The following is a 15,675-nucleotide window of genomic DNA, read 5'->3' on the forward strand; positions in this document are numbered from 1 at the left end:
TCCCCCAGGGCACGACAGGTTGAGGCCTCTCTGAGGCAGGGAGGGACAACACTGAGGGGCCTTGTGCAGAAGAGGGAAGGGGTACCCCCCCGAGCTTCAGTTTCTTCATCTGCCCGATGAGCCCCCATCCAATGGTACCCAGGAGTGGGGATGTGCTGGGGCTAGAGGAGGGAGGCCCCCTGGAGGCTGGTTTGGGGACCCTTCAACCTGGCCACCTCACTCAGGGTCAGAGGTCAGAGCAGGCGAGCCACACACCCCGAAGTCCCCCCGGTCCTCGGCAGGTGCTGTCCCCAGCATCACTGTCTCCCCTACAGCTGCCCGTGTGTACCCTGGCAAGAGTGAAGTGAGGCACTCATACAGGGATGCCTTGTGAGTATGGGGTCAGCCGAGGATGCTGAGGGGCTCTCGAGGTTCAGCCAGAGTCCCTGACGCTGGGCTCGTGCTGCTCTGGGGGTCTGAAGGGACCCTTGCTATTGCCCTCTGGGAGGCGCCCATCCTTGGTTGTTTTTTTTTTTTTTTTTTTTGCCGAGTCTTGCTCTGTTGCCCAGGCTGGAGTGCAGTGGCAAGATCTCGGCTCACTGCAACCTCCACTTCCTGGGTTCAAGCAATTCTCCCACCTCAGCCTCCTGAGTAGCTGGGACTACAGGCATCTGCCACCAAGCCCAGCTAATTTTTGTATTTTTATGAGAGATGGGGTTTCTCCATGTTGGTCAGGCCGGTCTCAAACTCCCAACCTCAGGTGATTTGCCTGCCTTGGCCTCCCAAAATGTTGGGATTACAGCTGTGAGCCACCATGCCTGGCCTAGCAGGGCTCTTCTTATCCTGCTCACCAGAGATAGGAAGTCGGGGGGTGACTTCAGGAAAGGCCCAGAGCCCGTGATGGGCGTGGGGATTGGGGTGAGGACAGGGCTGTTGTGAGAACAGTGGCTGCAGATGTGAGCGGCTGGCAGGAAGTGGCCACTTGAACTGCAGATGCTTCCTGGGCTGGTCAGGGACCGGGGGTGCTGGCTGCAGCTGGGACCCCCCCTGCATCTTGCTGGCCTGGCACCTGGGTCCCTGGGAGGCGCCACACTGGATATAGCCACGTGGGGCAGCCGGGTCTCCATAACCCACACTCCAGTCCTCCCACAGGCTGGCTGGCAAGCGGCCCTGGTGGGTCTGCGGGGGCAGGGGCAGCCTTCCTGGTTTATCTCCACTGGCGCGATCTGCTCATCCGCCCAGGCTCCAGAAGCTGGGGCTCAGGGTCTGGCGAGGTAGGAAGCCTGAGGCCACAGCCCAGAGCAGCCTGAGTGCAGTCATGTGGGGGCGACTGCTCCTGTGGCCCCTGGTGCTGGGGTTCAGCCTGTCTGGCGGCACCCAGACCCCCAGCGTCTACGACGAGAGCGGGAGCACCGGAGGTGGTGATGGTGAGTGGTCCTGGCTTTGGGGTGCAGAGATGGGGTTACATCAGAGATGGAGCTGGGGGCCCGGAGCTGGGGAGGGGGAGGCCGGGAAGTTGCGGGCTTCAGTCCAGCCCACTCTGTATCCCGTCTCTGACCCCATAGGGCTGGGCTATTCCCTTGAGTGTCATGTCCAGCTGTTTCCCACCAGGGCAGACCCCAGGCTCTGAGCACCTCCCTCCCTGCTGCTTCTCGTCACCTGCCGAGGCAGGGGCTGACTGACGTCCCCTCTCTCTCCCAGACAGCACGCCCTCAATCCTGCCTGCCCCCCGCGGCTACCCAGGCCAAGTCTGTGCCAATGACAGTGACACCCTGGAGCTCCCGGACAGCTCACGGGCACTGCTTCTGGGCTGGGTGCCCACCAGGCTGGTGCCCGCCCTCTATGGGCTGGTCCTGGTGGTGGGGCTGCCGGCCAATGGGCTGGCGCTGTGGGTGCTGGCCACGCAGGCACCTCGGCTGCCCTCCACCGTGCTGCTGATGAACCTGGCGGCTGCTGACCTCCTGCTGGCCCTGGCGCTGCCCCCGCGGATCGCCTACCACCTGCGTGGCCAGCGCTGGCCCTTCGGGGAGGCCGCCTGCCGCCTGGCCACGGCCGCACTCTATGGTCACATGTATGGCTCAGTGCTGCTGCTGGCCGCCGTCAGCCTGGACCGCTACCTGGCCCTGGTGCACCCGCTGCGGGCCCGCGCCCTGCGTGGCCGGCGCCTGGCCCTTGGACTCTGCATGGCTGCTTGGCTCATGGCGGCCGCCCTGGCACTGCCCCTGACACTGCAGCGGCAGACCTTCCGGCTGGCGCGCTCCGATCGCGTGCTCTGCCATGACGCGCTGCCCCTGGACGTACAGGCCTCCCACTGGCAACCGGCCTTCACCTGCCTGGCGCTGTTGGGCTGTTTCCTGCCCCTGCTGGCCATGCTGCTGTGCTACGGGGCCACCCTGCACACGCTGGCGGCCAGCGGCCGGCGCTACGGCCACGCGCTGAGGCTGACCGCAGTGGTGCTGGCCTCCGCCGTGGCCTTCTTCGTGCCCAGCAACCTGCTGCTGCTGCTGCATTACTCGGACCCAAGCCCCAGCGCCTGGGGCAACCTCTATGGTGCCTACGTGCCTAGCCTGGCGCTGAGCACCCTCAACAGCTGCGTGGATCCCTTCATCTACTACTACGTGTCGGCCGAGTTCAGGGACAAGGTGCGGGCAGGGCTCTTCCGACGGTCGCCGGGGGACACCGTGGCCTCCAAGGCCTCTGCAGAAGGGGGCAGCCGGGGCATGGGCACCCACTCCTCTTTGGTCCAGTGACACAAAGTGGGGAAGGCTGTACTGGGTCGAACAGGGTCCCTTCCCCCACTTCACGTCCTTCCTGGGACCTCAGAATGTGACCTTATTTGGAAATAGGGTTGTTACAACTGTCACTAGCGGAGGTCACTTTGGAGAAGGGTGGGCCTTACATCCAGTGTGGGTGGTGTCCTCATAAGATAAGGAGAGGCCAGGCCTGGTGGCTCATGCCTGTAATCCCAGCACTTTAAGAGGCCAAGGCGGATGGATCACTTGAGCCCAGGAGTTCAACACCAGCCTGAGCAACATGGTAAAACCCCATCTCTACCAAAAATACAAAAATTAGTTGGGCTTGGTGGCTGGCGCCTGTAATCCCAGCTACTCAGGAGACTGAGGCAGAAGGATCGCTTGAACCTGGGAGGCAGAGGTTGCAGTGAGCCGAGATTGCGCCACTGGACTCCAGCCTGCGTGACAGACAGCCTGTCTCTAAATTAATTAATTAATTAATTTAATTCAATTTTAAAAAGACAAAAAGTGATGGCCAGGTGCAGTGGCTCACGCCTATAATCTTAGCACTCTGGGAGGCCAAGATGGAGGATTGCTTGAAGCCAGGAGTTTGGGACCAGCCTGGGCAACATAGGGGGATCCCATCTCTACACAAAATTTTTTTTTTAATGAACCAGGCATTGTGGCATGCGCCTATAGTTCCAGCCACTCAAGAGGCACAGGCGGGAGGATCACTTGAGCCTGGGAGGTTGTGGTTGCAGTGAGCTATGATTGTACCACTGCACTCCAGCCTGGGCAACAGAGCAAGACCTTGTCTCAAAAATAAACAAACTAAAATTAAAAAAAGAAGACGAGAGGTAGTGGGTGCGGTGGCTCACACCTGCAATCCCAGCACTTTGGAAGGCCGAGGGGTGGGCAGATCACCTGAGGCCAGGAGTTCAAGACCAGCCTGGCTAACATGGTGAAATCCTATCTCTACCAAAAATAAAAAATTAGCCAGGCGTGGTGGTGGGCACCTGTACTGGGGAGGTGCCCACCCAGCTACTGGGGAGGCTGAGTCAGGAGAATCGCTTGAACTTGGGAGGCGGATGTTGCGTCAGCTGAGATGGTGCCACTGCACTCCAGCCTGGGCGAAAGAGCGACTCTGTCTCCAAAAAAAAGAGAAGAGGAGAGGACACAGAGACACACAGAGAAGAAAGCCATGTGGCGGCAGAGGCAGAGATGGGAGTGATGCGGACGGACACAAACTAAGGGATGCCATGATGCCAAGCACGGCCAGCAGCCACCAGCAGCCAGGAGACAGGCCTGGGACGGGCTCTCCCTCACAGCCTCCAGAGGGAACCAGCCCTGCCACCACCTTGACCCTGGACTTCTGGCCTGCAGAACTGTGAGACAATAAACTCTCATTGTTTTAAGCTGCCTGGCATGTGGCACTTTGTCAGGGCAGCCCAGGAATCTGAAACAGGATCAAACTCTGCTTCCTGGGCCCTGCCAGCATCTCTGGCTTGGCTTTCTGGGCTGGATGCAGCGCACGACGCACTGGTGTCTGAGATGGGGCTGGGGCTGGGGCTGGGGCTGCATTCCCTGGAGACTCACTGCAAGTTCCTGCCCAGGAGGCTGAGGGCACCCCATCCTCAGTGCCCAATGCTGTGGCCCCACCAGGCCCAGAGCCTGGTTGGCCATTCTCATGCCCACCAGCTTCTGGCTTTGGGATGTCTCTTGAGCAACCAGAATAGCACCCCCAACTCTGCTCCCCAAAACCCATCACTAGCATGGCTCAGCCTCCTGCTATCCCCTGACTGCTGGGGACCCTCGCCTTCCCTCCTCTCACCTGCAGGCTGATCCTTCTTTTCACTTTCTGTCAATGTCACCAGGGACAAGGTGGGACAATGGGGGGTGGGGGTGGACAGTGTGTGCTGGGGGGTTCGGGTGCTGCAGACCTGGAACTCCCTTCTGCCAGGATGTCGGCAGCCAGTTGTAAGCCTTGCACGGGACAGACCACAAGGGGCCATGCCAGTGGCTGTGGAGGACACAGCTGGTGTGTGGGGAAGGGGAGAAGCCTCAGCACCTGGTGCACAAACACACACACAGACACAGACACACACACACACACAGACACCGCTGCTCACTCCAGGGAGTGGCACAGGGCAGTTTCAAAGACCACTGGGGCATGAACTATGGGGGCAAGGCAGAGGGTTGGAGGGCCACTGTTGGGCTCCTCATTGGGTCTATGTCTCTGATCAGCCCAACTTTGGGCAGCCCTGGGCTGGGGGTGTCAGGTACCCGGGACACACACATGCACACACACACACATGCACACACAAAGTTCATGTGCACCCCAGAACATGTGAGTAAGATCAGTAACGTGTATTCGTGTCAATATCCTGGAGTGATCATTTACTAGAGTTTTCTGAGATGTTAACCATAGGCACAAGCTGGGTGTGTGGGTATGAATGGTCCCCAGGACCAAACTGTGGTCCCACAACTGCATGTGGTTGTAGGATTATCTCAAGGTGCAGGTGTTTGACATCCATAAACCCTCCTTCCCACCACTCTGAAAGGCTGGGCTGTAGATGAAGACAGGGCTCAGAAGCCCTGGCCTGTGGGCCCCCACCACCCGGCCACTACGTCTCCGAGGGGCCGGAGTCTGGCCCCATCTGTGGAACGGGCTGGCGCTCTGGGTGCTGCTTTCCAGGTTCCCGCTGCCCACAGGAGGCCGAGGCCCGGCCGTGACCCTGGAGATGAGGTTTTATCTTACAACATCCTCTACAGCAAGTGGGCACCGGGCCTCGGGCTGAGGAAGGAGCCACAGGGCCTGTCGCTTGTAGGGTGCCGGGGTGGGGAGCCCACCAGCCAGGGCAGCCTCAGACCTTGACCTCACAGGCAGCGAGGGGCCTCCGTGCTGGCAGAGATCAGGGCTGAGCGGTGTTGGCTGAAATAAATACCACCCCGGAGAAGATGGGCAAATGCAGACATAAGCAGGTGCCAGGGGTCACAAAGGGGAATCAAAGTCTGCTGGTACTGGTGGCAGGCAGCTGGTAGGGCCCCCCAAGGCAGGCAGGTTCTGGGCCTGGGGGCCCTGGGAGTGGGCTGGTCCTCTGGGCCTGAGGACATCAGGAACTCACGGTGAGGAAGCACCGGGGTCACCCAGCCCCGGCAGCCGGAAGCTGAAAGTGCATTTGCTGAGAGCCATCTGCTTCCCCGCAGGGCCTTGTGATGTGAGCCCGAGGTCCCCGGGGGGCGAAGGCAGAGGGTGCGAGAGCTGGGACAGTCTTAGGGCAATTTGGGGTCCTGGGTGCCCCAAAGGGAGGCCGGGGCTTTGTGTTTCAGAGAAACGCAGCCTGTTCCGTTTTGAAGTTGCCCACGGGCTGGATGTTTTGCTAATTTAGTCCACATCGTGTTTGCTCAGAAAGAGGCTTTTGGCCACACGAGTGCTTTCTGGGAATGTTTCTTCTCCCGGGAACAGAATGTCAGGCTGTGGGAGCTGCCGTGGCCCCAGGAAAATGATGCCCAGCTCCAAGGCTGGGGGGTTGGGGTGCTTGGAGCTCCAGCTGTAGCTAGGAAGGTGGGGGATCTCCCAAGGGGCCTCCAGCTGTCCCCCCTGCACCACACCGATGACTGCTGAGCCCACACCTGGGTCCCAAGAGTCTCATCCTAGGGACGGGCAGATCTCTGTCATTCTGTTCCTTGGGTTCATTTAGAGGCAGGTGTCACCTGGGCTGAGGTCTGCCCACCCACCATGCAGAGTCACAGGCTGATAGGGACAGGATGCAGCCAGATGGTGTCGTCCTGCTCTCAGCAGGGCAGCCGTTAGGAAGAGAAGCCGCTCTGACTGGCCAGGAGAGAAGGAGAAAGATTCCTATGGGGCCACCAGGACTTCGGGATGGGACCCCACACCCCTTTCCTGAACCCACCTCCATGGGGCTCAGGCCAGCTGCCACCTCCTCATTTAGATGGCAGAACCCCAACTGGAAGGGGGACACATGGCCCAGGCCTGGCACTGTACAACTCTGCCTCCTTTCCCCTTCCAGTGGACCACAGTGATGGGCTCTGGGTGTCCACGTGCGGTAAGAGGGGAGCAGCTTGTGTCAGACCACCAACCAAATCGAAAAGCTACCCATAGTACACTACCCAGCAATACAAAAGAACAAACTCCAGACCGGGCACAGTGGCTCACGCCTGTAATCCCAAAGCTTTGGGAGGCTGAGATGGGAGGATCACTTGAGCCCAGGAATTTGAGGCTGCAGTGCACAATGATCACGTCTATCAACAGCCATGGCACTCCAGCTTGGGCAACATACAGAGACCCCATCTCTACAACACACACACACACACACACAACTAGCTGGGCGTGGTGGTAGTGTGTGCCTGTGGTCCCAGCTACTCAGGAGGCTGAGGCAAGAGGATCACTTGAGCTCAGGAGGTCAAGGCTGCAGTGAGCCATGACCACGCCACTACACTCCAGCCTGGGCAACACAGTGAGACCTCGTTTGAAAAATAAAAGAATAGGCCTGGCATGGTGGCTCATGCCTGCAATACCAGCGCTTTGGGAGGCCAACACGGGTGGATCACCTGAGGTCAAGAGTTCAAGACCAGCCTGGCCAACATGGTGAAACCCCACCTCTACTAAAAATACAAAAAAAATTAGCCTGGCGTGGTGGCGGGCCCCTGTAATCCCAGCTTCTGGGGAGGCTGAGACAGGAGAATCGCTTGAACCCAGGAGGCGGAGATTGCAGTGAGCCCAGATAAAAAAAAGAATAAACTATGGATACACGAAACAACACAGGTGAATGCAAGGGAATCATGCTCCAAAGATTATCCGCTCTGATTCCATTTACCTGGCATTCTCAAAATAACAAAATTACAGACGGGTAGGGGGAAAATGGCTTAGTGGTTGCAGGTGTTGAGGGGAAAGATGAAGTTATGGAAGAGCAGCTGGAAGGATCCTGTGCAGATGGGCTGTTTGTTGACTATGGTTGAGATTACACAAATCTGCCCATGAGGAAACTGCACACTGTTAACTACAGGCAAAACTTCCCTAGTCCAAAAATCCTAAATCTGAAATGTTCCAAAATCCAAATCTTTTTGAGCAGCGACTTGACGTGCTCAAAGGCAATGCTCATTGGAGCATTTCAGATTTTTAGATTAGGGATGCTGAACCTTAGCTAACTATATAATGCAAGCATTCTGAAATGTGAAAAAACCTGAAATCCGAAACACCGCTGGTCCCCAGCATTTCGGATAAGCTGTTCGCTGGTGGGTGTTGCGTGGGCCTGGGTGGAGGGAAGATGAATGTCCCACTTTGTGCCCGGGAACTCTGAGCCTCTGACCCTGAGTCACTCCCACTGCCAGTGGGGGGTCGGGGCCGGGCGGAGGGGTCGGGCAGGTCGTCGGGGGAGGTTGGTAGGGGAGGGAGGTGGGGAGATATTGAGCCTATGTCTCTGATCTCTGGGGTGGGCCCAGCTGTTACCTGTCCTCCGCCTCCCCTTCAGGCTCAGGGTCTGAGTCCACCACCTCAAGGCCGGCTCCATTCAGCTTCACGTCCTGCTGTAAAGGCCCCGGGGCCACAGAAGCCAGGTCATCCCCGTAGGTGGAGGACGCCGAGGCCGGCAGCCGCTGCTCTGGAAGGAAGGGGGCCTCGGTCGGGAGGGCGTGGCGGGGAGGGGACCCAAGCGCCGAGGGGAGGAGATCCGTGGCCCAGAGCAGCAGCGATGGGGTCCCCGAGGCCAGGCGGGGGGTAGGGTCCTCACCGACGGCGCAGCAGCTGGGAGGCGCGGGCTCCAGGGGCGCGGCCTGGCGGCAGGCGGCCTCCCGCAGGCGGCAGGCGCTGGCGTAGACCACCCCGTCGGAGCCGCACACCGGGTTCCCCTGGGCGCCGCAGTCGTGGTCGCAGCCGCATCGCGCGATCGCCGCCCCCTCCTCAGGGGCCACGGCAGGGCCCGACTCGCCGGGGAACCAGCCTGGGGGACGAGGCAGGCTCGACAGACCCCCCACCCTGCACCTTGCCCGCGCCCCCACAGAGCCTGGGGGTGGGGAAGATGTCCCTGGGGCCCGGGCCCACTACCCGGGTCTTGGGGCGCGACAGTTAATGGGAGGTCCTGAGCCCTGGCCTTATGGAATTTCACGCAGGTATTTGCCTAATACTTACAAAAACAGAAACAGACTTTTAAAAAGCGGTTGTAGGAGAGAAAGGAGACAGGGCGTCCTGTCTGGGCCGCCCTGCAACAACAGCCCCGGCCCCTGCCGCGCCTCCTCCGCACTGACCACACCCACCCCAACCCCACCCCCACCGCACTGACCGCTCCTATCCTCAACCCCGCCCCCTCCGCGGTGACCACACCTACCCTCAACCCCGCCCCCTCCGTCCTGACCACTCTTAACCCCGCCCCCTCCGCACTGACCACACCCACCACAAATCCCGCCCCTCAGCACTGACCGCACCCACCCTCGACCCCGCCCCCCGCACTGACCACACCCACCGCAACCTCATCCCCTCAGCACTAACCACATCCACTCTCAACCCCGCCCCCTTCGCACTGACCACACCCACCCCGTTCGGCCCCGCCCCCCGCACTGAACACACCCGCCCTCAACCCCGCACCCTCCGCACTCACCTCCCCCTCGCCGCTCGACCCCGCCCTCACCACACTGACCACCCTCAACCCATTGCGCCCAGTCCCCACCACAGTGACCACACCCTCACTGGCTCGGCCCTGCCCCCAGTATACTGACCATTCCCCAGCCACTTCCCTTCCGCACTTACCACTCCCCCAGCCACGCCCCTCCCCGCTGACCGCTCCTCCAGCCCCGCCTCCCCCGTACAGGCAGAGCGCCCGCCCACCTCTATGCTGCGTTCTCCTGACTTTACGTTGGCCCCTCCTCTGCCAAGCCCCCAGGGGAGCCCTCCCCGGCGTCCGCGGGTGGGAGTCGGGGTGTGGCAGGCCGCGGTGGGGGGCGGCAGTGGCTCCGCGCACTCACCCGGGCCCCGGGCAGGGGCGCGCTCCACTTCGTTGCACGCGGGTCCGGCGCACAGTTCCCGGGCGAGTGGGCTGTGCGTGCTGACGTTGTAGAAGCGAGTGGCCTCGAAGGCTACGGGACGAGGGTGGCGGGTGACCAAGTGCAGGCGCGACGGGTCAGGGACCGGGCCGGGCCGGGGGTGCGGGCGCGCGGGCCTACCGGGTTCGTAGTAGTCGTACACGGAGACTGGCAGCGCCGACGTCCTGCCCACCACGCACTCCCGGAGAGCACGGAACCGCACGCACGTCAGGCACCGGCTGGGGATCTGTGGGGCAGCGGCGGGCGCAGGCTCGACCCGGGCCAGGAGGCCCGGGGCGCTGAGCTCAGGCCCAGAACTGGCTGATTTCAGGGATACCCAGGACGCGTGAAACACAGAAGAAACGTGATCCCATTTTCTTTTTTTCTTTTACTTTACTTTTTTTTTTTTTTTTTTTCCTGAGACAGAGTCTCGCGCTGTTGCCCAGGCTGGAGTGCAGTGGCGTGATCTCGGCTCACTGCAAGCTCGGCCTCCTGGGTTCAAATGATTCTCCTGCCTCAGCCTCCCAAGTAGCTGGGATAACAGGCGCCCACCACCGCACCCTGCTAATTTTTTGTACTTTTGATCAAGACGGAGTTTCACCATGTTGGCCAGGCTGGTCTCCAACTCCTGCCCTCAAGTGATCCGCCTCGGTCCCATTTTTTATTCTTTGGGTCCTTCCATCCCACTGGGAAAACGTCTCAGGTGGCCTCTGAAACACCACTCCTTTTTGTGTGTGTGCACGCATGGCTGAGCATGTGTGGGTGGGAGTCAGCACATTCACGATACTGTGCAATCATCACCTCTGTCTAGTTACAGAACGGTTTCTTTCTCCCCCAAAGAAACCCCATTGCCATCAGCACTCACTCCTCACTCCCCCAGCCGCTGGCAACCACAAATCTTTCCAACTCTACGGATTTGCCTGTTCTGGGCATTTCATGTCAATGGAATCATGTACTCTGTGGCCTTTTGTGTCTGGCTTCTTTCACTCAGCATCATGTTTCTGAGGTTCATCCATGCTGTAGCATGGATCAATGCTTCGCTCCTTCCTACAGATGGATAATATCCACTGCGGCCCCTCCCTGCTTTTTCTACCAACTGCCATCAGCCGAGGGCACAGAGCTGTCAGCATGGCCAACTCTGCCTGGAATTTATTCTCCCAGTGTCTTATTATTATTTTTTTTTTTAGACAAGGTCTTGCAGGTCTTGCTCTGTCGCCCAAGCTGGAGTGCAGTGGCACAATCTCAGGTCACCACAACCTCCGCCTCCCAGGTTCAAACGACTCTCCTGCCTCAGCCTCCCAAATAGCTGGGATTACAGTAGCGTGCCATCACACCTGGCTAATTTTTGTATTTTTTGTAGAGACAGGGTTCTGTCATGTTGGCCAGGCTGGTCTTGAACTCCTGATCTCAGGTGATCCACCTGCCTCAGCCTCCCAAAGTGATGGGATTGCAGGTGTAAGCCAAAGGGCCTGGGCACTTTTTTATATTTTTTGTAAAGATGGGGTCTCGCCATGTTGCCCAGGCTGGTCTCGAACCCCTGAGCTCAAGTGATCCTCCCACCTCGGCTTCCCAAAGTGCTGGGATTACAGGCATGAGCCACCATGCCCGGCCCCAGTGTCTTTTTTATGGTACAAGATACTTGCAGGGAGCCACACCAGGCAGTGACGGGTGCACCCTCACCAACATGCACACCAGGGAAGCCTCCTCCACCAACCCTGGCTGGTGGTACCTCATCAAAGTAGAAGAGCACTCGGCGTCCAGCCACTTCATATCTCTTCATCCCCATGTGCTTGTCAAGGAGCAGCTGCAGAGGAAGCCAGAAGTCAGGGTCCTCAGACTTTCTACTTGCTTCCTCTCCCATCCCCTGGGGGCAGTGGTCAGTGGGATGCTTGGACTTGCCCACAAGTTACCATGGGCTGGGGTCTGGGTGCTGGTCAGTGCTCCCCAGGCCCTGCCAGCCTCTCAGCACCCAGGAGAGGACGCTCAGGGATGGCTATCCCTGCTGGGAGCACCTGCCTCGCCTCCCTATACACTCCCTCAACCCAGCCCCAAGCCCAGGTCAGGCTTCTCCGTGGCCAAAGAGGTGCCCGGCTGAGCCCTGCCACCTGCTGGTGTCTCAGCTGCACTGTTCAAGTTCCCCTCCCAGCCTGGGATTTTTTTTTTTCAGTTTTTGATTTAAAAAAACCCACACCCACTCCAAGGCCTCTGAATTGACCACATCCTCATCTCCTGGTGCTCCGTGCAGCCTCCTTGGAGGGGAGGTGACAATAGGCCCAGCTTTCCTGTTCCACCCTCCCCACACTGCAGACCTCCTTTGGCCCCTGGAACCCTTGCTTCTTGGTCCTCTTTCTCCCCCAGCCAGAGCTGGGCAGCAATCCCCACCCCCATGTCCCTCTTCCTTCCTGTACAAAATGGGGATATGGCACTGGTCTCTCTTAGGGTTGTGAGGGTGACAGCTGGTCTCGGCAGAATGTGGATTGAGAATACCCCATGGCTCCCCACCCAGGGCCAAAGCACATGGAACTTTGCTGAAGTTCTAGGTGGCATTTATAATAGTGTGACAGTGGGCCAGGTACTGTGGCTCACATCTGTAATCCCAGCACTTTGGAAGGCTGAGGTGGGCTGATCACCCGAGGTCAGGAGTTTGAGACCAGCCTGACCAACATGGAGAAACTCCATCTCTACTAAATACAAAAAATTAGCTGGGCGTGGTGGTGCATGCCTGTAATCCCAGCTACTTAGGAGACTGAGGCAGGAGAATTGCTTGAACCGGGTAGGTGGAGGTTGCAGTGAGCTCAGATTGCGCCACTGCACAGCCTGGGCAACAAGAGCAAACTCCATCTCAAATAATAATAATAATAATAGTGACAGTGGCCCCATGGGAGATCCACCTGTTGGAGCAGCCCCCACCCCACCCCACCTACTCCTCAGTAGACAGATGGGCCATTTTTGCCCAGAAAGGGGTTGGGGGAAAAGGGGCTGGGCATAGTGGCTCATGTCTGTAACCCCAGCACTTTGTGAGGCTAAGGCAGGAGGATTGCTTGAGCCCAGGAGTTTGAGACCAGCCTGGGCAACATGGCGAAACCCTGTCTCTGCCACAAATACAAAAATTAGCAGGGCATGGTAGTGCATGCTTGTAGTCCCAGCTACTCGGGAGGCTGAGGTGGGAGGATTACTTGAGCCTGGAAGTTCAAGGCTCCATTGGGAATTTGAGCCAAGATCAGATCATTACACTGTAGCCTGGGCAACAGAGCAAGACTATGTCAAAAAAAAAAGAAAGAGAAACAGGGTAAAAGGGGAGGGGGAGGGGGAGGGGAAGGGGGAGGGGGAGAGGGAGAGGGAAGAAAAGAATACCCATAGCATTTTACAAAGGTCTGGACTGCCAGCCAGCCTGACCCTAGGTGCCTAAGCCCTACCTATTGTTCAGAGATCCCTGCCCACCGCTGCTCACCGGCGCTGCCTCACCTGCTCCAGGCTCTCGATGTCTGCCCGGAAGCCTGACAGCAGGGGCACCTCCAGGACAGCCATATTGGAAGACCCTGCATGCAGCCACCTTCCAACAACAGGGGAGAGAGAGAGGCCCTAGAGCTCAAGCCCAGAGGTGGAATTCAAGGTCCCCTCTCCCCCTGGAGCCCACACAGCTGATGTCCCAGGAAGCCTGGCCAGCAGGCCAACAGCACACACATCCTTGGCTCGGTCAACTCAGTCAACCTATTTTACAGCAGGGACACTGAGGCCAGAAGGAAAGGGCCTTGCCAAGGGCTCTAGGCCTGACCAGGTCTCTTGACTAGGCACTGTGTTTTGTCCTGGACTTCACTCTGTGTCCCCAGCCTGGGAAGCAGCTGGCGACCCCACTCTGGACATGGCTGCACAGAGCAGCCACAGCCCAGGTGCTTCAACACTGCCGCCCTGCAGGAGACTCTGGGAAATCAACCCCCTAGCTCCGGCCTCAGTTTCTCCTTCTGTAACATGGTGGGGCGGGGAGGGAGGTAACTGGGCACTCTCTGGAGCCTGCAATATGCCAGACGCTTCCTATAGGGCGTTGGGGACAAGGAAGAGGAAGCCAACATTCAGAGTGGAGCTTGCAGCTGCGGGGAGTGCAGCAAGCTGGACTCTGATTTCCAGAACTTTCTGAGATGGGGAACTTGGACACATTCGGGCTGAGAGTCAAGGTCAGGGCAGCCGTTACCGGGGTAGCGGCTCTGATGGGCTGCGAGTGTCATGGCAACCACTCACCCACCAATCGTCGCCATGGTGACAAGCATCCATCACCATGGCAACAAACATCTTCTTAGGGTGAGGGCCCACTGTGGCCGGGTCCCAGGCTCACTCTTGGAAACCAAGGGGTCTGGTGCTGGTGTTATCTGGCAGGGACCAGTGTCCCAGCCACACATTGCTGTCCCCATCCAGCCCACCCGCCCCGACCATACTGGAGTCTTCTGTGTCCATTTACTTTTCTTTCATTCATTTCAAAAACTGGCTGGGCGAGGTGGCTCACACCTGTAATCCCAGCACTTTGGGGGGCTGAGGCGGGCAGATCACGAGGTCAGGAGTTCGAGACCAGCCTGGCCAACATGGTGAAACCCTGTATCTACTAAAAAGACAAAAAAGTTAGTTGGGCATGATGGCGGGCACCTGTAATCCCAGCTACTCAGGAGGCTGAGACAGGAGAACCATTTGAACCCAGGAGGCAAAGGTTGCAGTGAGCCGAGATCGCACCATTGCACTCCAGCCAGGGCGACAGGGCGAGACTCCGTCTCAAAAAAACAAAACAAAACAAAAACCACCACTGAGTGCCTGGAGCCGGAAGTTCCTCCTGGTCCCAGGAGGCCATCCTCTCCACACATTGCACCCTCCTGGGATGCCCACGCCAGCAGGGCAGGTGGCCTTACCTGGTGCACACCTCCAGCATCACCTTGTATTCCTGGTGATGCTGATCGGCCGCTGGGTCATCATCGTCAGCTGGGGGCCAGTCTCCTCGGGAACCCTCAGCTGAGGAGGCAGGCATGGGGGGCGGGCGTCCCTGGGCCTCAGGCTCCTGGAGGCTTACAAGCAGCTGGAAAGCCGGCTTGGCCACCGGGTCAGGCACATTGTAAGTGACATCAATCTGGGGGGTGTTGGAGGATGGAGGCTTAGGGACCTGGGCCCTCCATAACAGGTGCAGGGTAGGGGAGGAGAAAGGGCAGTGGGGAGGTGGGAACAGCCAGAATTATGAGGACAATGACATCCATGACAGTTTTAGAGACTACCGTTATTCCTTTTAGCCTTGAAATCACTGAAGCGGGTGTAGGTACAATCATCAGACCAGTTTTGTGGATCTGGGGTGCAGAGCTGTGCTCAGCTATGTCTGAGTCTAGGGGTCTCCCTCTCATCCACAGTGTTATCTGAGCTCCCATTTTAGAGGTCAGAAAACAGAGGCTAGCGAGAGTCATCGCGGGAAACTTGCCCTCTGACTGCCAGTCAGAACCTGTGACATGCACCTGCCCCAACCTGGTCTGGGGCTAAATCCAGGCCACAGCAGGGGGAATGACCTCGAACCCTTAGGCAAATCTGCTTGAGTCAATGGGTCAGAGATCCCTGGACTGAGGGTCAAATGGACCCTCTCAAGTGTGGGGGCGGCACACCTGAGAGGACTCATGGCCACCTGCCTTGGGCAGTATTAGAAGGCTGAAAGCCTGTCCTGCAGTCTAGCATGCTGCTGAGTTCAGAACCCTCTGGGGGTCCCCGGGGTTCCACTGTGTGATTGGAGGGAATGGGGCACAGGAGGACAAGCCCAAGATCACCTCGTGCTCCCCAAAACCTCACCTGCATCAGGCAGCAGCCGTCCCCCTTGGCACTCACAAACAGCCCCGTGGGGAGGCTGGGGATCTGGAGACAGAAGTCACCATGAGGCCCTGCTGACCCCTCCTCCAGCAACCCCCAAACCCTC

The 15,675-nt window shown here is 58.8% G+C and overlaps 2 protein-coding genes across 7 annotated transcripts in view; one reads left to right on the forward strand and one right to left on the reverse strand.

Annotated features, from left to right (window-relative positions):
* F2RL3 (F2R like thrombin or trypsin receptor 3) lies at positions 1-4,713 on the forward strand. Its single transcript, XM_003813547.6, has 2 exons — positions 1-1,406; positions 1,681-4,713. Exons 1-2 carry the CDS (start codon positions 1,298-1,300, stop codon positions 2,727-2,729), a joined length of 1,158 nt encoding a protein of 385 aa, XP_003813595.4. The 5' UTR covers positions 1-1,297; the 3' UTR covers positions 2,730-4,713.
* Positions 4,714-5,059: 346 nt separating this feature from the next.
* Positions 5,060-15,675, reverse strand: part of CPAMD8 (C3 and PZP like alpha-2-macroglobulin domain containing 8) — a 133,840-nt gene continuing 123,224 nt past the window's right edge. For 2 of the 6 annotated variants that reach the window (XM_063599994.1, XM_063599993.1), the window contains 8 exons: positions 15,552-15,614; positions 14,639-14,853; positions 13,212-13,299; positions 11,476-11,550; positions 9,690-9,993; positions 8,462-8,671; positions 8,182-8,332; positions 5,060-6,543 (listed from right to left, as the gene is read on the reverse strand). In XM_063599994.1, coding sequence (XP_063456064.1) covers positions 6,522-6,543; positions 8,182-8,332; positions 8,462-8,671; positions 9,690-9,993; positions 11,476-11,550; positions 13,212-13,299; positions 14,639-14,853; positions 15,552-15,614 — 1,128 coding nt within the window. In that variant the 3' untranslated portion in view covers positions 5,060-6,521. The remainder of the gene's footprint in view (positions 6,544-8,181; positions 8,333-8,461; positions 8,672-9,689; positions 9,994-11,475; positions 11,551-13,211; positions 13,300-14,638; positions 14,854-15,551; positions 15,615-15,675) is intronic. The other 4 variants (XM_003813600.7, XM_063599995.1, XM_063599997.1 and 1 more) reach the window with 4 other exon arrangements.

Source organism: Pan paniscus, chromosome 20, assembly GCF_029289425.2.
Source record: "Pan paniscus chromosome 20, NHGRI_mPanPan1-v2.0_pri, whole genome shotgun sequence".
NCBI classification, from domain to species: domain Eukaryota; kingdom Metazoa; phylum Chordata; class Mammalia; order Primates; family Hominidae; genus Pan; species Pan paniscus.

Bases quoted from the DNA above. Each gene is read 5' to 3' on its own strand.
- F2RL3 (XM_003813547.6), top strand. From the start codon at position 1,298: ATGTGGGGGCGACTGCTCCTGTGGCCCCTGGTGCTGGGGTTCAGCCTG. The intron at 1,407-1,680 runs GTGAGTGGTCCT...TCTCTCTCCCAG, and splicing joins GAGCACCGGAGGTGGTGATG to ACAGCACGCCCTCAATCCTG.